Raw genomic sequence first — 19,684 nt, forward strand, 5'->3', positions numbered from 1 at the left:
TGAGCGAGACTTCCCGGAGAGCTCTGCTGGGATCACGTTGGGCTTTTGGAGCTGATGTGATGTAGGTGGAAAGGGCTTAATTGGCTGACATTTTCACCCATTTTTGCTTGAAGGGAGACAAACACTGTTTGGATACAGCTTGTTCTGTCTGTGGGCTGTGAGATCCCCAGGATCCTACAGCCTGTTTGTTGGGATCCAGATTTTGTGAAATGGCCCTGTTGTGTCCTGTTTGTAGCTAAACATCTGCCTGCAGGAGACTCCCTCCTCCTCCTCCTGCTCCTCCTGATAGATGTTCAGGGACAAATGTAACCCACTGTTTCCCTGCTGTTAGGAGTCCTAATTGAAGTTTCAAGAAGGGAATTTGCCCAGAGAAGCTGTGGCTGCCCCATCCCTGGAAGTGTTCCAGGCCTAGTTGGATGGGGTTTGGAGCAACCTGGTCCAGTGGAAAGTGTCCCTGCCCATGGCAGGGAGTGGAACTGGATGGTCTTTAAGGTCTCTTCCGACCCAAACCCTTCTATGATTCCTTGAATTAGGGGATGGGAACACTGAGATATGGTTTTTTGCCACTTCCAAGCCTGTCTTGCCACCTCCTTATTCCATTCCATGTCTGCGGGGGACTGATGGTGTTTTACAAGCATTTTTAGAGCATGGTGAGGACCCTGTGTGCTGTAAAATCCAGGGGGACACAGTGGCCAAAGCGTTTCCCCGTGGTCCCCTCTCACAAGGAGGATGGCTCCTTCCCTCGTTCCTCTCTGAGCTTTTTGATTTCCTCTGGAAAGCTCAATTCCAGTGTTCCCATGGGGCACTCCAGTTTGTTTACAGGACTTTTGAGAAGGAGCAACAGCTCTGCAGGGAAAGCAAAGGATTTTTTTACTGTGTCCAGTGCAGTGTTAGTTGTGAAACAGAGAAGGGAGAAAGGGAACAAACTTCCTGCCTGACTGACTTGGAAACTGCACCAGCTTCAGCACCAGCCCCAGGCTGCATCCTTGGCGTGTTAAATCTCCTTTTGTCCAATTTTCTTCAAATTTATTACTATTTTTAGGCCTCTCTAGGTAGCCTGAAGGAATTTGGGATCCTCAAACCTTAAAAAAAAAAAAATGAAATCCTACGTAAAAAAATTTTTGCAGAATATGCAGGAGATGAAACCAAGGGGTTTTGTGGGAATTAGATCAGGGCATACAGCGAAACCAGTCTAAAATTAGATAGTCTTTCCAGTCGATATTATTTTATTTTACTATCTCAGGGAATTTTGTAACAGGTTATAGTGTCCCACTATGCTCCATAGGAGAGCTGATACTTGGGTTTCAGTTGTGTGAAACTTTTTCACAAAATGGTTTTGTGGCATAGAGGATGTCACTTCAACATGTACAAGGACCACACTGGGTCAGTTCCATGAAAGCAGCATCCAGCCTAATACCTTGATCCCCCACTACCAACTGCCCAGGAAAAGAAGAAAGAAACTGGGAGAGTGCGGGGTGAACTTTCCTTTAGGGCAGAAGATTAGAGATTTGAGCTTCCTGTGCAAGGAATGCATCCAAGGCTGTTGGGTTGACCTGTCCCCCATGAATTCTCTTTTATGAAATAAATTTCTGCTCCTGGCTTCCCCTGCATCCTGTTCACTCTCTGCAGAGCACTTGTGACCTTCCAGCCTGCTCTTACAGCCCTCCTTGGCCATGGCTTTTCCAGGCAGACCATCTCCAGCAGCTGAAGCTCTGCTCCTATTAAAGCAATCCTGTCTGTAGTCTGGAAAACAGGGCTGTTTTCAACCTAAGTGTGATTCCTAATCAGACTGACACAGACCTTTAATCTTAGTTGTTTGACTCCAGATGGAATCAAGGAAAGAAATACAGACAAAGTCGTGCATCGTTAAATGGTAATTAATGACATGTAGGTTAGTAAGTAGCTAAAATCAAGCTGTTCCTGGTTTGCAGCTGCAGTGTGGATGTCACTGATTCCAGCCCTGGTTCCCGCAGTGCCTTTCAGACAGAGGTTGTTCCCAAGGTCTCGGATGCAGCCTGAGCCAAATCTCCCAGAAGCTGGAGATCTGTGAGCAGGAAGGTTTGGCTCAGGTGGCTCATGGAGCTGAATCCCCCTGGGGAGCACAGGTCACTGTGCTGAGCCTCCAGGCAAACAGCCCTGTTAAACCCAAATGTCTCTGCCTCCAGCCACAGGGCTGGGAATGGGCTGGGGGAAGGGGAAACCACACAGCTCTTGTGGCAGCCTGAGCTTGCACCAGTGTGAACTCCTTGTGAATCCACATCTTGGGTGCTGGTGTGGTGGGTGTGAATGACCAGCCCCATTTAAAGTCTAGACCAAATAGCCTGGCTGACTGGAAGTGGATTCAGAGTGAGCCTGGAGGAAGGTCTTCCCTGCTCTGTCACTGGGCTGCCCTTCCCACATGGAGGAGATTAGATCAGGTATTTCCTCTTCAAGGTATTTTAAAGCAAATAGTCACTCCCTTCAGAGCACACAACTCTGCCCCAATATTTTCAGGGAAAGGAGCATGTGAAAATTGGTGTTTTGGTCTTCACTGGCAAATATTTTGATACTCCCTCAAAGATCTTAATTTGTTTTTCTTCCTTCGCTCTTGGTCGGAAGCCAAGGGAAAGCAAGTCACCACTCCTGATATTTGATCTAGCTCCATTCAGGCATGGGTTGTTTTTAAACAGTAATACTTTGTCATTTATACGTCTGAAGTGCTTGTGCCACTGGCAATAATTGTATTCTCAGTACAGTTATACACGCTGCATGTTTTCAGTTTTAAGTATTTCGCACTCAAAAATCACAGACAGGTTGTCCCAGCTGCTTGTTTGCTGGGCTGTGCTTACTGAGATAGATGCAGTTTGCAGGAGTGATCCTTTCCAGTGAAGTGCTCCATGGAACTGTTTCTTCCCAGAGAGCTTCAGCATGCGATCCTGTGACTAGTTATCATCCCAGATGACAGGCATTTCCCTGCTCCCTTAAACTGGGTGGTTGTTCAGGTGAACTCCTCCCAGATACGTTTTGATTTCAAGGTGCTGTTCTAGTAGCCCCTTTCCCATATCTGCCCTCTCTGTTGCATTTCTCAGGAAGATTTGCCTCTTCTTGGCTTCAGTGAACAAAAATAACCTAACCCTGTTAGGGCTTGATTCTCCTTCATGGAATTATCTACTTTGGATCTCCACCTTGGAGAGAAGGGTGAAGCTGTCACATGCATTTCCCTGCAGCTTTGTGGGGGACAGTTTCATTTTCAACCCTTTCTATCTCACAACTCCAGGGCTCTACTTTCCTGACTGCTGCAGGAGTCCCTGTGGGTCCATAATTTGCTTTTTAGGGCATCTAAGTCAGGTAAGAAAACCAGGCTCCTTGGAGGGGAATGGATACTCCCATATTTGAGTATCTTCTGGGTGCCTGGCACCTTGTCTGTCCTTCTGTGGTGCCAAATTACTCTGTACAGCACTCACCAAGGCAAGTTCACGAAGGAATCCTGGAACCAAATCCACTGAAATCCATGCCTTAAGATTTTCCCAGCAATTATTGCCCAGAAACCTGTGACTGTGATTCATCCTTTTGTAATAAGACTGAAGCTCATTGCTAGAAGTATCCAGAGGTCTAGGCTAGGACCTTTTCTGTAGGGAGCAAACTTGCTTTCAGAGAACCACGACCCAAACCTGCTTGCTTATTAAACCCCTCTGAGCAGCTGTGAGGACACATTCAAGAGTTTGTTTGTTTATTTTGTTTCTTTTGTTTATTTCTTGATCTAAAGAGCTGTTGCCCAGTGCAGTGAGTGCACAGAAGTAGGAACCAAAGCTGCTTGTCCATATCAGTATCCCATCTCTTTGAATTCCCAAACAAACCCACCATCTCAGCCTGGTGTCCTCATACAAATTGGAGTTGGCTTGTAGCTGTACCTCACTCAACTTGGGAGCCCTCCTGGGAGGTGTAAACAAGACCTGATCAATCCAACAGCAAACTGAGCTGTGGAGCTGCTTTTGTGTTTCTCCACCACAGCTTTAAAACCCCTCGGGTTTCAATTCAACCCATTTCTCCCACTCGGGTTTCAATTGCAATTTATGATTTTTGCTTCTTGTTATGTTTTGCATCTTTTCAAGACAGATCAATCTCCTCATGCATTACCAGGTGCTCACGTGACTGTGGAGAAAGGATTTAATTTGGATTTTCAGCAAGCCATTCCTTGACCAGCAAATGATGGTGGAGTCAGTACTGAAAAGAAAGGAAAAACACTTATCAGGCCAATCTTTTTGTACATGGGAGCTTCAAAGGGACACAGTCACATAAAAGCATGCAAACCATCAGGCTGCTCACCCGTTTGAAATGTATCCTGTGGTTCTTGCCTAAGGAGCAGCCAGACAGGTTGTGTGCAATCTCAGGCTCTTGCTGAGCCGTGAGCACCTGATTGCTCTGTTGCTAAACAGGACGGGGAACAAAGGATATGCATTCTCTTGGAGGGACCCCCTTCCAAGGAAAAAACCCACTCACTCATACTTTTAATCTAATGATTAATTTAGAAAGAAGCATTAACCACATGAGGAGCTGTTTATATTAGGGAAGTAAGATTTTTTTCCCTGCTAAATCAGCCCCCAAGTGGCCATGAATCACTGCTGTCAGTGGGGCAGGAGAAGGTGATTCACCAAGGCATTTCAGTAGTGTCTGTAGCAGGGCTGCTGGTGGGAAGTTTGGGAAGTGAACTGGTGTATTGCAAGCGCCCTGTGTCCAGTCATGAGCCAGAGAGTTTGGCAAGGCTTATCCCATCCAGTGGTCTCTTGCTAGCAGAGGCCAGCACCAAATATGTTCAACAAGGGGACAAAGACACTTGGAACATGCCCCAAAACTTTTCTCCTGGTTTTTGCTAGCTGAAAGTAGGCATTTTTTCTAAAGCAAAAGGTTTTTTCCCTCCTGTATATCTTCTAAATCTAGCAAAAAATATTTAACAAATGTTATGTAGCAGTTGGACTCAATGATCCTGATGGGTCCCTTCCAACTCAGCATATTTTATGGTTCTATACAGTGTATGAGTGTCACGTGAGTATGCAAAAGGTACAACACCAGGGACATTAACCTGATGTAGCTTGCATTACAGCTTCATTGCCTACTGGCTTGTTTTGCCTGAAACCCAGTGTTTATGTGGAGAAAACACCTATATTTAAGTGGGTTGCTAATTCTTCCACTAGCATTTTACCCAGCTGGTTCATCAGTTGAATTGTTCTGTGCAGTTTGATGGGGCTGTGATAACTCGTTCCAGTTCATTTCACTCGGATGCTCCGGGGGCTGTGGTAGCTGCCCTGGCACGTGGCCTGATTGCTGGGCCTCACTGTGCCCTTGTTGGTAACAATGGCACCATTCAGATTCTCACTGGCATCAGTCATTCCACCTTTCCCTTCATCCCTGTCTGCTGAGCCTGCTTTCATAAACCCTGGGCACCTACAGCCGATACGGTGGCACTGCCAGTGTAAGGAGTGGTGCTGCTCTCTCTCCTTCAGCAGCATAGGGGATCCCAGATCCTGGTGGGAGCTGTGCTTCCCCATCTCCCCATCACATCCCAGTCCCAGGGCCTGGTTAGTTCCCTCCTCCAGCCAGTGGTCTCGACGTGCCTCTCTCCCTGCTCTCCACAGAGCTATCTTCAGTTGGAGCAACAAAGCCCCTGTTTATTCCGTCTGTTTTCCCCATGGACTGAGACCTGCTGTGTCTGCAAAATGCCAAGACCTGCTGTTCCCACGGCTTCCCCCATCTCTGTGTCTTGGAGGAAGTGTGCTTTCTTTTCTTTGCTGCATGCTTTCTGCTTGGTGTGCCCGATGGAATGATCTCCACCTCCCCCCTTGCTTTGCCCTCTTGTCCTCCCGGGGCCAACACTGAGGAAACACCAGTGGGAAGGACAAGCAGGGAAACACAGGTTTTAGTTCCAACCTGGAATGATCTCTCTGGACAAAAAGACTCCTCTGTGTGGAGACAGCTGCTTGCCAGCCTGACAGTACAAAACAAGATCCCTGTCAAGGTACAAAATATCAGGGGCAGTGTCCTCGCTGGGGTTTTAAACCAGTGGAATGAAGCAGAGCTCCTTGATGGCAGCAGTGCCAGTGCTGATGATCTGTTATAATGTGGGTACAATGCCCCAAACCATGGGTGTCAGGAATGTGCATTCTGCTCTCTTCAGCTGTCTCCCAGCTCCTGTGATGTGCCTGGCACATGCCATCGTACTGGAGAGCCGCAGGGACACTGGACAGGGGTCAGAGGGGTGAGCAGTGAAGGCTGAGCTGTGGCTGTAGTTCAGCCTCAGCAGTCTTTGCCTAGAAACTCCCTCTGCAGAGCAGTGAAAAGCCTGTTGGGTTAGCAAGCCCTTGTGGTGCATCCCATCCTGGACCTGGAATAAGTCTTCCTTGGAGGAGAGAGGTGTTGCTGTTGCCCGTGGGGCTCTTTGACAACCCGAGCAGGAAACGTGAGTAATTTTTAAATACCTCTCATCAAGGTCACACAATCTTGGCTTTGCTTCCAGGCAGTGGCCTGTGGTGGCATTGTCAGCAGGTACTTGGAAGCTGGACATCAAAGCTTTTGTGTCCACCCTGTGCTGGCACTGCTGAGGCACCTCGAGTGCTGTGTCCACTTTGGGGACCATCAGGGCAAGAAGGACATTGAGGGGCTGGAGCATGTCCAGGGAAGGGAATGGAGCTGGGGAAGGGGATGGAGCACCAGGAGCAGCTGAGGGAGCTGGGGGGGCTCAGCCTGGAAAAAAGGAGGCTCAGAGGGGACCTTCTGGCTCTGCAACTCCCTGACAGAAGGGGGGAGCTGGGGGTGGTTCGGGCTCTGCTCCCAGGGAAAAGGGACAGGAGGAGAGGAAACAACCTCAGGCTGTGCCAGGGAGGGTCCAGGTTGGACATCAGGAGGAATTTTTTCATGGAAAGGGTGGTCAGGCATTGGAAGGGGCTGCTCAGGGAGGTGGTGGAGTCCCCACCCCTGGAGGTGTCCAGGGAAGGACTGGATGTGGCACTCAGTGCTCTGGGCTGGGGGACAAGGTGGGGATGGGGCACAGGGGGGACTCGATGATCTCAGAGGCCTTTTTCTCACCCAAATTAGATGATTCTGTGAAATGATTCTGTGATTCCTCAGCCACCTCACCAGCACAGAGCCATCCTGCCAATGGTAGGAGCTGGGATGCTCAACTTCCAGCATCCTTGTTTGCCAGTGTGCAGGAGTGGTTCTGTGCCCCCAGTGATGTGTTCGTCAAACCCTGCTACGGTTTGCTCTTGGCTTGGGACTGTTACCCCCTCAAATCCCTGTGGAAGCACGAGACTGAACCTCTGTGCTTTCTGCTGAACTGTCTGTTCTCAGTGTAGCACTGCGAGGCCGGGGCAGAGCTTTTCCTACCCTGCGCTGAGAAGGCGCTGACGCTGCAGCAGGAGCTCAGCAGCCAGAGAGCTGTGCAGTGAACACTCTTAACCCCCCTGACCCCAGGCCCGACCTCGTGCCACACACACTTCCGAAGGCACTGAGCTCCCTCAGTGCTGTGCCTCATAACTCACGAGCCCGAACAATATTGGCTCCAAACTGTGGGGTTTGAACTGTTCTGACCTTTGTGTGCTCAGACCCTCCTCCTACCGCAGGCCTTGAATGGGTTGTCCCGAAGTCTTTGATACGGGATATTTAGGAGTGGAAGAGGGAGTGCAGGGAGCAGAGGGAGATTGGGAGCAGGGCTGCAGCATTACGCTGAAAGGATCTTTTGACCCATCCTGCCATCATTGTGGTAAAGATTATCAAGATGTTCGCAAAATGTGCTACAGTGTAAGCTCGTGAGCAAATATAACAGTCACTCTGAGTCTTCCATCCTTGAGTTTTTTTATAAATAGTGAACTGTTACGGCCATATATTAGTTACAGAGTGTAATCCCCCTTTGTGGACAGGGAAACTGAGGCAACTAATGCAGTGTCTCACCAAGGTTACATGGGAAGGCTGTGGCACACTGGGAGCCTGCATTGCAGAACTGGGCCTAAATAGCTCTGAGGGAACTTCAGTTTTTGGAAAAATACTCTCTCTGCTGAAAAGCACCAAGAAAGTTTCATGCATGCACTGGCTGACAAGATCACAACTCGTATTTCCCTCAGGTTTGTCATCTGTTTTAGTAGCTCTTTGTTTTCTTAAATCGACTAATTTTAATTAAAGCATGAGATATGCTTCCTAAAAGTTACATCAGCTGAGATTGTAGAATTAACTCTTTACTTTTGTATGGCATAGAATCACAGAATGGTTTGGGGTGGAAGGGACCTTAAAGCTCGTCTCATTCCAACCCCTTGCCATGGACAGGGACACCTTCCACTAGACCAGGCTGCTTGGGCTCGGATAGCTGTGCTCACTGAGCAGGGAAGGAAGTGCTTATTCTTCCAGCTGGACTCCAAGTCTCCCTTGAGAGGTGGCTCTTAGGAAGAACAGGCTCATCCATTACAAATTAATGCCTTAAAAGTTGGTCATCCTCTCCTCTCCCCTAAGGTTTCCTCATCCAGCTCTTGCTCCACAACAGGATGGTTTCAAACAGAGCTGGTGGAGGGTTTATTTGTTTCCACAGGGCTGTTCTTGGATACATAGAAAACTGGTGCTTGAACCAACATCTGGAAGCTTGTTTTCTCTCAAAATAAATACTTCATTCTGCTACCTCTTCTCAGAGACTCCTCTTTTTTAACTTATATATCAAGCACCAGCTTGCAGGAGAGATAGAGGCTGAAATCCCTGTTGTTTTGGCCTTATTTCTCACCTCTTTGCATCTTCTTCCCTGGCTCTCTCTTCTCCTGAGTACCTGACTTGTTTCTTTCCACTTACAGGGCTTGGCCTTTATTTGTTCTCCTTCAAAATTTGCCACAAATGTCTGTAGATACTGAGATGCTGGTGGTGATCCTCCTTGGGGCTGTAGCCTTGTAACAGGGGTCAGGCTGAATCACTGAGCCTTCAAAACCCCAATTCAGTTGTGTATTTTCCTGTCTTGCTCAAACTGACCGTATTCTTTCTCTTTTGATCCTTAAACTGCATGTTCTTGGGGACCAGGAAGGCTAGGGTCTGTCACCAGGGGGTTTGGCAGAGGATATCACATGGCCCACCGTTAGGGTTTGCGATCTACAAGTGATGCAAAACAGAAATAATCTCTAAATACATTAACCTGTCAGGATTTAAAAAAAAAAAAGTGCCTTTTTAGTTACATAACTTGCAAAGGGCAGTCCTGGGATGTCTAAAATGTGTCTTCAGCTGTAGGTGTGAGTGCACAATATCAGTGTTTTCTTCTCAAAATGCGTAGGCTGGTCGCTGCTTTTCTCGACACTGCCAGTTTTTGCTGCCATATGTTCTTCTTTTGCAAAACCTTTAGCACTGTTAACTTGGCTTGATGTAAACAGATGATGCTGCATCTTATGTTCCAAATTGCTAAGGCTGCAGAGGCACCACCTGGAATCGTGCATGTGTGACTGGTCTGTCCTAAACTGAAAGCTCTGCCTACCCCACCTTTTCTTCCAGTGGTTTGTCTCCAGAAGGAGATGAGGGATTTCCAGTGCCAGACAGAGCGGGGGTGTGAAGAGCTGTGGTGCCACCTCAGTCTGGGGTTCGGTTGGTGTCTCCAGAAGGGCTTTGTCTCACCCCGTGTCTCTCCTGCAAACAGGACGTCAACGCCGGCGAGGGGAGCGAGTTCACCGACAGCGGCATCGAGGGAGCGGCCACCGACACCGACCTGCTGTCCCGGCGCTCCAATGCCACCACCTCCAGCTACTCCCCGACAGCCAGCCGGGCCTTCATCGGCAGCGACAGCGGGAGCAGCTCCACGGGCGATGGGCTCCGCCAGGGCGTGTACGAGAACTTCCGCCGGGAGCTGGAGATGAGCACGGCCAACAGCGGGGAGCTGGAGGAGGCCGGCTCTGCCCTCAGCGACGAGCAGAGCAGCGGCACCCTCAGCTCCCCCGGCCAGTCCGACATCCTGCTCACGGCCGCCCAGGGCACCGTGAGGAAAGCGGGAGCCCTGGCCGTGAAGAACTTCCTGGTGCACAAGAAGAACAAGAAAGTGGAGTCGGCCACGCGCAGGAAGTGGAAGCACTACTGGGTTTCCCTGAAAGGTACTGGGAAGGCGTCCTGTGGGTTGGGAATCGCTACCGATGGTGAAACCAGTGGCCTTACAAAAGCTGCTGTGAGCTTCAGGGGAGTTAACATAAAGTCTGAGGAATGGTCCCGCTGCCTTGCAGAGGAGGTTGTGTTTGATGGCTGTGGATGTGCTCCCACCTGTGCCGTGTGTGCAGCCCGAGGCACGTGGCTGTGCTGCACAGCACTGGGGTTCATGCCCTGCTGGCACCACCCAAGGTGGCTTCCCTGAGTGTTTCCTTTAGGAGGTTTGTCCATGGCTTGCTGACAAACTAAATATCCGTGTGCAGCTGTGGGCATGTGATGGTGGGAGTTTGTTGGTGGTGCCAGTGGCCTGTGTTCAGACAGGGGCTCTGCCGTGGCATGCATTCCTCTTGCACCTCTTGGGCTTCACAGAATAGACAAAAAGCCATGGTTTGGTCACTGAGGCTGGAGTGTGGCTTGGTGGACGTTTGCTCTGGCTGTGTCACCCATCCTCAGCATCCCTCCTCAGCTGCCTGGGACACAGACCCTTTTCTCCCAGAATTTCTGCAGTTCCTGCAAGGCATGTGCTCATAAATGCACAGAGGTGTTAATGGAGCAGTGGAGCTCAGGAGCTGACCTCCTGGTGTGACCTCTAATTAATCTTCATGTGGTTCATCAGCAGGAAACCAGTTTGGGGACTGGCCTTGCTCTCTCCACCACAACTCGAGACAGGGGAGGCAGAGCCGTGTTTCCTGCTGTTGGTGGGATCACCCAGAAAGCTCAGCATGGTTAAACCCCGTCCTCCCCACACTTAGAGCACTTGTTTGTTTTTAATTTGCAGCGCTATTTTAAAAGCAACAGCAAAGTTAGGAGCCAGCTTTTCCTTGGGGTGGTTAGAGGGATGGGGAAATGGAAGAGGAGAAGGGGAGGTGAGGGGCAGGGGACAGCCCTAATCCCCTGGGAGGGGGGCCCTGTGGCAGGAAGGTCTTGCTGTGAGGAGCAGGCAAACAAAGGGCCATCTGGGAGGAAAAAGGGGAAGGATGAGCAGGGAGTAGATGTTGTTTTGAAGTGCTTTGACTCAAGTGGAGTGTTAGCGCCTTGGATTGCTGTGCCTTAATACTGCCAGTGTTTAACCCAGGCTTTGAAGTGAACAGCTGCCATTGTTTGGCTGCAAATACTTCTCTGAGAGGCTGGGTACCCGGCCATCCCTTTGCACTGAGACGGCTGATTCCAGTGGCACAGAAAGTGTGTGCCAGCATAAAACCAACTGGAGATAATGTGGGAAGGTTGGAGAGGAGACCCTTTTTCTTCTTCTTCTTTTTTTTTTTTTTTTTTCTGGAATATCCCAAATTTTAGGCTTGCTGTATACTTTTTTTTCCTTCCCTGAGAGGATTGTAAAGATTATTTTGGAACACCAAGCAGGTTGGTTGCTGTCCCCAGCTAACATGTGTTCCTCTTTGAGCTTTTTGTCTGTCAGTCAGTGAGGACAGCTCATTCCAGCCCATTTTAATTCCAGTTACTGTCTGCATCCAGTAATTAAATCGCTTGATCTTTGCCTTGCAGGGACTGTAGCTGCAGCTGCAGAGGTTGAGGCTGGGCTGTGCCTGGAGGCCTGTCTGCTCCCAGGGCTGGCTCACAGCTGGCTGTCACCCTCAGGAGACACGGGGTGGCAGTGGACGATCCCCACTTTGGGATTTGTGATGAAGTTTCTCGTCTGGGGCTGTATTTTACTGCCCATGACTTTCTCAACTCTGTTTTGGCAATCCTAGGGAGAGCAAAATGACCTGCTGGGTCAGGGCTTGGTGTCCCTGTGTCATGGAAACCCGTCCTCGTGGGGCTGAAAATTGGGCAGTTGCTGTTGCTCTCCACTGTGAGGCTGAAAACCTGGACAGGCCCTGGCAAATCTTCCCTGTGCCAGTTTATTTACAGTCCTGAGTCTCAGCGCTGAATAGATACAGGGTGCCATTTAAACGTCTTACTTGCTAACACAGGATGGTCTCTTGCAGGGTGCACGTTGTTCTTCTATGAGACTGATGGCAGGTCTGGCATTGACCACAACAGCATCCCAAAACACGCTGTCTGGGTGGAGAACAGCATCGTGCAGGCTGTGCCTGAGCACCCCAAGAAGGACTTCGTCTTCTGTCTCAGCAACTCCCTTGGGGATGCTTTCCTCTTCCAGGTGGGTCCAGTTCAAGGGGCTTACAAAGTTGTTCTCTTGTTCTGTCTCTGACAAAGAAGCTTCTCTGTGGTAGGATGTGCCCCCATGGCATCACTCCCCAGAGCAAAAAATATAATTGCACTGTCCTGTAGGTCCTTGCAGCTCACATAAACAAAGGGCTGCGTTCTCAAACTGGTGCAAAACTAAAAAGCCCTTCTGACCCAAATGGAGTGGTGCTGGCTTACATCTTGAAGAGACTGAGTATCTGAGGGCATGCTGAAAAAAAAATCACGTTTTTGCAGACCAGCTTCTCTGCCACCTCAGTGGGATTTTTCCTCAGCTTCTAGTGTAGTACTGCCCTGCCACATGGTTCCTTCCTGGGAAGGGGACATGTATTTTGCCACCTGGAGAGCTTCCTCAAGGTGATGATCTACTGATTTGGAGTCATGGATTCACAGAATGGTTTGGGATGGAAGGGACCTTAAAGATCATCCAGTTCCTCCCCCTACCATGGGCAGGGACACCTTCCACTGTCCCAACTTGCTCCAAGCACTGTCCAACCCAGCCTTGGACACTTCCAGGGATGGGGCAGCCACAGTTTCTCTGGGCAACCTGTGCCAGGGCCTCCCCATCCTCAGAGGGAAGGATTTCTTCCTAATATCCAATCTAAACCTACGCTCTGTCAGTTTGAAGACATTCCTTGTCCTGTCACTCCAGGCCCTTGTAAGAAGTCTCTCTCTGTCTTTCCTGAAGACTCCCTGCAGGTCCTGGAAGGCCACAATTAGGTCACCCCAAAGCTTCTCTTCTCCAGGCTGAACAATCCCAATCTCAGCCTTCCCTCCCAGCAGAGCTGCTCCATCCCTCTGATCCTCTTGGTGCCTCCCCTGGACTCTTTCCAGCAGCTCCATGTCCTTGCTGTGCTGTTCCCCAGGGCTGGAGCAGCTCTGCAGGGGGGTCTCACCTGAGGGGCAGAATCCCCCCCTTCCCTGCTGCCCACGCTGTGGGATCAGCCCAGGATCATTTCCATGCAATTTTCTAAGGAAAACCCTTCATTCTCATAGGATTAATGCCAGTGGATGTGAAGTACTGAAAAGGTCACAGTTTGAGGCACGTGGGGCCTTACCCATTAAAAGCCCCGTGTTGTCATGCCATGGGTAGGTTTCCATGTTGGGAAAAAGCAAAAACCAGCCTTTTCAAATGAAAACCAGTCATTTATATTGCCTTGCAGAAACGTTTCACGATGTATCCCTTCTGCCATGGAAGCCATGCATGGCTAGTGAAGCAGAAGGGAAGGAAGGGATGAGTTGGGGCGCAGGGAAGGGGATCAGCTGCAGCGGTGGGAGCGGCGTGAGGGATGTGCTGGCCCTGCTGCCCTCACAGCAGTGGTACTTCCTTCTCATGTCCCACACACCACCCACACACAGTGCTGTAGTAGTGGGGTTGACCTGCAGAAGACTATTTCTGTCCCGTGGAGAATGTGTACATAGGGAGAAAAACAGAGTTGCTTTGTGATGCCCACAGATATTGGACATCTTGTAACAAGCCTTCCCACTGCATTGCACCTAGAGACATCACATTCCTCCTACACAACCATGCCTTGCTCAGTCACTTCTGATTGTGCCTACACAGATCCAGTACTTGCAGATGTCACATGAATTTTCCAGGAGCTCAGAGCAACTTGTGATACCACGTATTTATGTGTCAGGTGTTTGCAGCTTGTTTGTGTGGTCCTTTCCGTTGGGAAGGGCAGTGATTCCTCTTGCCTGCTGATCTGCCAGAAGAGTCTTCAGCTCCTAAAATCCACTCCAGATTCTTTTTTTCCCCTCCCTCCCCAGGAAACCAAAAAGAAAACTGAATCTAATGGTATACAGATAATATTTTGAAATTCATTAAGGCAAAAAATACGACCCCTTCCTGTTAGAATTTTGTTAGGAATTAATAAAACCATCTCACTGTACGTCCAGTGCTGCTCTCTTCTCTGCTGGGGATGATGTTTCACCAACTGGCTGTAGGCAAGGTGCCTCCCATTCTGCAAATAATTCCTCTATTTCCAGCAGAAATTGCTCATCAAGGAGGGCCCAGTGATGGGGATAAGACATTGTAAGCCCCTGTCTGTGAATGAGAGTTTGTTAATGGTATTGTCTGGGCAGGGAGCCTGACAAATTTAAGCAATATCCAGTGCCAACTGAAGACAAGGAAATTGGGAGTAAGAAGTCAGTCATTCCTTTGTAGGCCCTGTGTGCTGCTTAGGACTTCTAACCTGAGTTAAGGAAAGTGGTGCCATTCTGGGACATTTGTGTCTTACTTGCTTCAGTCCCCAAAAGTTTTGGGAACAGCAGCCTGAAGTCCAGCCTGTGCATATGTGATTTCCAGAGCAGGCTTCTCTGGGAATCTCTCCCTGGCTTCAGTGAGCCTCGTCCTTTGCTGTTGGTTGTGACCGCAGCGAGGATGACCTTCCTCATCTATGCCAGCAACTGGAGAAGTCATGCTGTGCTCTCTATTAATAGATCAGGTGTCATCAGGAAGTTTAATTAGAACAAGGTGGTTTGGCACCTTGATACTTTTCCAGCCAGGAGCCAAATACCAGTGTGACTATTGCTACAGGCTGACACTCAGAGAGAGTCCTCTGCAACCTCGAGTTTGTTTTACAACCTACTGTACAAAGGAATGGAGTTTAGTAAGAAGCCTAAAAGGACTGACTTCTTATTTGGAAAGTCTGGAAAAGGAATGCTTTGAAATATTCTTCCTTCTGTGTCAAAAACCTCTAATCAGAATAGTCCTCTTCCAAAAATATGTACTGGTGTCCCTGGTATCCCTGGTATCTCATGGAATGGTTTGGGTTGGAAGGGACCTTAGAGATCATCCAGTCCCACCCCCTGCCATGGGGGACACCTTCCACTAGACCAGGTTGCTCCAAGCCCTGTCCAACCTGTCCAGCACTTCCAGGGAGGGGAAGTGTTCCCTTTTCCCAAGCTGTCACATGCATGCTTGGAAGGGACAGTAGCAGAGCTGTAAAAATTAGGATGAGCCTGCTCTTAATGATAACAGCGTTGTCCTCAGAGGGCTTTAGGACTTTCAGAAGTTGAAAACTCTGTGCACCATATTAAAGCTGCTCATAGTTATCATGGTCACATTTTATGCCACTGATTTATTACTAACTGTTGCGTGCCAGAAAAGCTCTCCATTCCTAGGAAGAACACAGAGGCTGGTGCATTCACTGCATTAAGGAACTGGGAGTTTAGAATACATCATTAAATGCTGAGCTACAAATTATGGCAGCATGGCATTGAACAAGGAAGGCGATTCCTGAGACCTTGCTGGGAAGCTGCAAGGCACAGATATAGGTGTGATTCCAAGCGCTGAGGGCCTGGTGCCGAGTTAAAAATGGCCTCCTTAAGGATGAGGGGGCGTTTATTACTGCCACAGAAATAAGTGGATTTAAGGCTTTGAATCTTGAGATCAAAGGGAGAGGAAACTCCTCGGAATTGCATTTGTTAATCTCCAATCGATTTTAAAGAGGATCCTGACTTCTTTTCCCCCTGTTTTGCTCTCCTCAGACCTGCAGCCAGACGGAGCTGGAGAACTGGATCACAGCGATCCACTCGGCCTGCGCGACCGCGGTGGCGCGGCAGCACCACAAGGAGGACACCGTGAAGCTCCTCAAGACTGAGATAAAAAAGCTGGAGCAGAAGATCGACATGGACGAGAAGATGAAGAAAATGGGTGAAATGCAGCTGTCCTCTGTCACAGACTCCAAGAAGAAGAAGACCATCCTGGATCAAGTAATCTCTCTTGCTCACGTTGAATTAAGTCCCCAGCAAGTGTTTAAGGCCTCCCTGGGATCAGTGGTAGCTCTGTCCTGCCCTGCTGTGCCTGAAGCAGGTGGGGTGTGTTGGCAGGAGAGATGGGCTGGCTGCCTTAGTTGCACCATTTCTCCAAGCAGTGTGCACTGAGGTACAGCATGGGCTGTCTTCTCCTGGCCTCCACCCACGGGATGTGGATAGCAGGCGGAGAGTGAAGGTCATGGCAGCAGAATTCTTTAGGGAACAGCTGCTCACAGATGTTGCTGCTGTTGTTTAAGGTGTGCCAGAGGCTGGTTCCTTGGCTGGCACATAGGGTGAAGAAGCCATCCTTGGTCACAAGGGCCTGCCTTGACCTCGTGGCTGCAGCCCTGCCTTCCCCTTGGGCCCTGCTCCTTCTGACTTCCAAGTGGACAACGTAGCTGGATTTCAGGAGCAGGGAGCCTCGAGCAGATGTCTCTCCCGCTGCCGCAGCAGCACCTTATTTTAGGAAACTAAACATATGGCTCCTGCCTCACTCATTTGTAGCTCTTTTACCAGAGCTGCCAAATGTGCCTGTAATGCAAAGCATGGGAAGTGGCCAGGGCTAAGCTGAAGAGATTTTGTATCCCCTGGAAGCCCGTGAGAAGGGGGAATGGAGGGGGAAAAGGGGGGAAGATGCTCGTGGCTGTTGAAAGGGCTCCACTCAAAGGCTGTCAGTCACAGCCTCTCTTTTTATGTAACTGAGTTTTTCTGGGTGCTTTGAAACTGTTTCCTATCAACTGTTTGAATTATTTAGATAAATCCTTCCATGGGCTGATTGCAGTGCTCTTCCACTGATCAGATTAATTATCCCCAGTGCTTGGCACTCTGTTGGTGCTCACAGCAATGCTGCTGCTGCTGATTTGGGATGCTCTGTGTGTGGAGTTTGGTGGGGTTTGGTCTTCTTGTTTCTCAGATGCTCTTGATGCATGAAAGAAGCCTCTTAAGGGACTGCTGAAAAGAGAATCCTGGAATACAAGGAAAATTAAAAATGAAATTTTAATCCTATTAATTAGCATTGTATCAAAGGAGCAGTTGTCCCAGGAGAAGGCTTCTACCATGAATGTAGAAAAAGTTGTTTTCCATCTAATGAAAACTCTTATTATTTGTATCCTTTGAGGGGTTGGAAGAGTGGGGGGATGTGGGAAAAATGAGGAATCGGGGTTTCTTGGGTGAGACCAGCAGTGGTGAAAAAAGGTGTGCTACTGGGAAAAGCATAAATTTTTTCAAGGCATTCACCACTCTTTTCTCCCTCCTCTCCCCTTCTCTTCTCATGCTCATCACTTCTCAATCTTCCCCTTGCACAGATCTTCGTTTGGGAGCAGAATCTGGAGCAGTTCCAGATGGACCTGTTCCGGTACCGCTGTTACCTGGCGAGTCTCCAGGGAGGGGAGCTCCCCAACCCCAAAAGGCTCCTGGCTTTCGCCAGCCGGCCCACCAAGGTCGCCATGGGCCGCCTTGGGATTTTCTCGGTCTCGTCCTTCCATGCACTGGTGAGTGTGGACAGAGGGCAGGGCTCACCTCTGCCAGCCTGCACGGCGCGGAGGTCACGTCGACCAGCAGCAGTGAGGGGTGAGCCCTCACCTCAGGGTGCAGGATATTCTGCTCCCTGAAAGGGGTCTGTGTTCCTAGATGTCCATTAAAAAGGAGATGCTTGCAGGCCATGGCCTTGTGGAAGTGGAACAACCATGTTTCTCCTAAGGTTGGGATTCTGGATGTCCAGGCCTGCACTATAAACAGATTTTCTGGTTAATGTCCATGTACATGGGCTTGATCCAAAAGTCCCATGAAGTCAATGGGAGCCCTTCTTAGGCCCTCAGCATGTGTTGGCTTAGACCTTCTTGGGCATGGCTCACTTTGTGCCATATGGCTGAAACTACTGACCAATTAGTCTAATATCCGGTCTCCGCTGATCGACACCTGATGGTCCACAAAGGAGGGGGAACGTCATTCCCTCCTGCTCACAGTGTGGCAAATGATGTTTCAAGTGGTTGCTTAAACTTAAATGCTGTAACAACCCAGCTCACAAAAGTACAGGGAAATGCATTGCAAAGTGCTGGGGTTCTAATGAATTTAAATCAAGTTCTTGCAGTTTCGGCTTGGACTCCTGGAGGTTCACAGAAATAGCTGAGCTCCACTGTTGTCTTGTAGCTGTCAGCTGTACCCTTCAATTGAATGCAGAGCTGTAATTCAGGCAGGGGTGTTTTTATTCTCTCCTCTATGAAAAGATTAGCGTCATCATCCTGCTAATTGCTGGTGGATTTATTATATTTTTTAAGTGGCGGGCTGTAATTAGCATTTATGCTTATTTTTTTTGCATCTAGCAAAGCACTGAGCGTTAGCCTGAAAAACAGTCTGCCTCTTCATGCTGCTGTCTCTTGAGAGCCAAGGGAAAAAAAATTATGTTTTGAGTATGTTGTGCTGGAAAAGACACGTGCTTTCTTCTCCTCTCAGCAAACTCTTGTGTCCTCCTTTGCCCTCAATAACATGGAGAAATGTAACTCCGTGCTCCTCTGCTGCTGAGAGCCCTAATTGAAACTTCAGGAAGGGAATTTGCCAGAGAAGCTGTGGCTGCCTCATCCCTGGAAGTGTTCAAGGCCAGGTTGGATGGGTCTTGGAGCAATCTGGGATAGTGGAACGTGTCCCTGCTCGTGGTAGGGGGAGGAACTGGATGATCTTTAAGGTCCCTTCCAGCGCAAACCAGTCTGTGGTTCTGTGACTCGAGTGGGTGCTGCGTGGTGGTAGTGTGGCATCCCTAACTCTCCTGAGGACTGTACTCCGAGGATGTGCTGAGTTATCCCAGGTGCCTGTGCACAGATGTCCCAGGTACAGCTAGGGGACATCTCACAAGTCCAGGCTGTGGAAATGGAGACACCTGCAGTAGTGTTTAAGTTCCTTCGCTTGGTTTCTCCAAGTTTCCCAAGGAGAACCACCATTTCTCACGCAGTTCCCTGGATACACCAGCCAGCCTTCTGTCCTTCCCAGCTTTGGATGAGGCCTTGGATCTGCTGCACCCAAACAACCAGTTCCTCAGCTCCGTAGCTCGGGGCATCGCTGAGATTTGGGTGTTCCCTCTGGGGCTGCCAAATGTTTGACAGTCCCATTGTGCCGGTTTCGGCTGTGGGAACCCAGTCCCAAGGTGTTCCAGGAAGCTATGGCCGAGTCGGCAGGGCGGGTCTGTCTGTCTGTCTGGCTTTGCCTTGCCTCACATTCACACCTGCCATCCCCTACCACTCCCTTTTTGGCAGGAGAGGAGCTCGCTCTCCTGAGGCCACCTCCAGGTGGGAAATCTGCTTCCACCTGGGCCCAAACACTTCCCCTCTGACTAATGTCACACTGATTCCCACCAGAGTTTCCTCACCACCGCTCAGAGAGTTGGGCTCAGCAAAGGCAAATGTCTTTTTGCTCCGACTGGCCGTTTTTGAAGCACCCCAGCAGTTAACACGGCTCTGATTGAAAGGGTCATTTTGTCCCTTCCCGTGTTTTGCTCACTCCTTCAGATGTCACTGTTTTTTAAGGAAGTGCAGGTTTTTAAATGCCACGACCTCCTTGCAAGCTTTTATCTGGCCTTGCTGCAGTTATGAGTCAGTTCCAGGATGCCCAGAGTGTTTCCACAGGAAAGAGCAGAGAGGAAGACTGAGTT

The 19,684-nt window shown here is 49.4% G+C and overlaps 1 protein-coding gene across 1 annotated transcript in view; it reads left to right on the forward strand.

The window, feature by feature from the left end:
- TIAM1 (T cell lymphoma invasion and metastasis 1) overlaps positions 1–19,684 on the forward strand; it is a 143,534-nt gene that overhangs the window by 70,434 nt on the left and 53,416 nt on the right. Inside the window, exons 6-9 of the mRNA XM_029961476.1 lie at positions 9,629–10,076; positions 12,069–12,241; positions 15,778–16,002; positions 17,349–17,534. Coding sequence (XP_029817336.1) covers positions 9,629–10,076; positions 12,069–12,241; positions 15,778–16,002; positions 17,349–17,534 — 1,032 coding nt within the window. The remainder of the gene's footprint in view (positions 1–9,628; positions 10,077–12,068; positions 12,242–15,777; positions 16,003–17,348; positions 17,535–19,684) is intronic.

The sequence above is a fragment of the Manacus vitellinus genome, unplaced genomic scaffold (genome assembly GCF_001715985.3).
Source record: "Manacus vitellinus isolate BGI_N305 unplaced genomic scaffold, ASM171598v3 scaffold_35_pilon, whole genome shotgun sequence".
In the NCBI taxonomy this organism is placed as follows: Eukaryota; Metazoa; Chordata; class Aves; order Passeriformes; family Pipridae; genus Manacus; species Manacus vitellinus.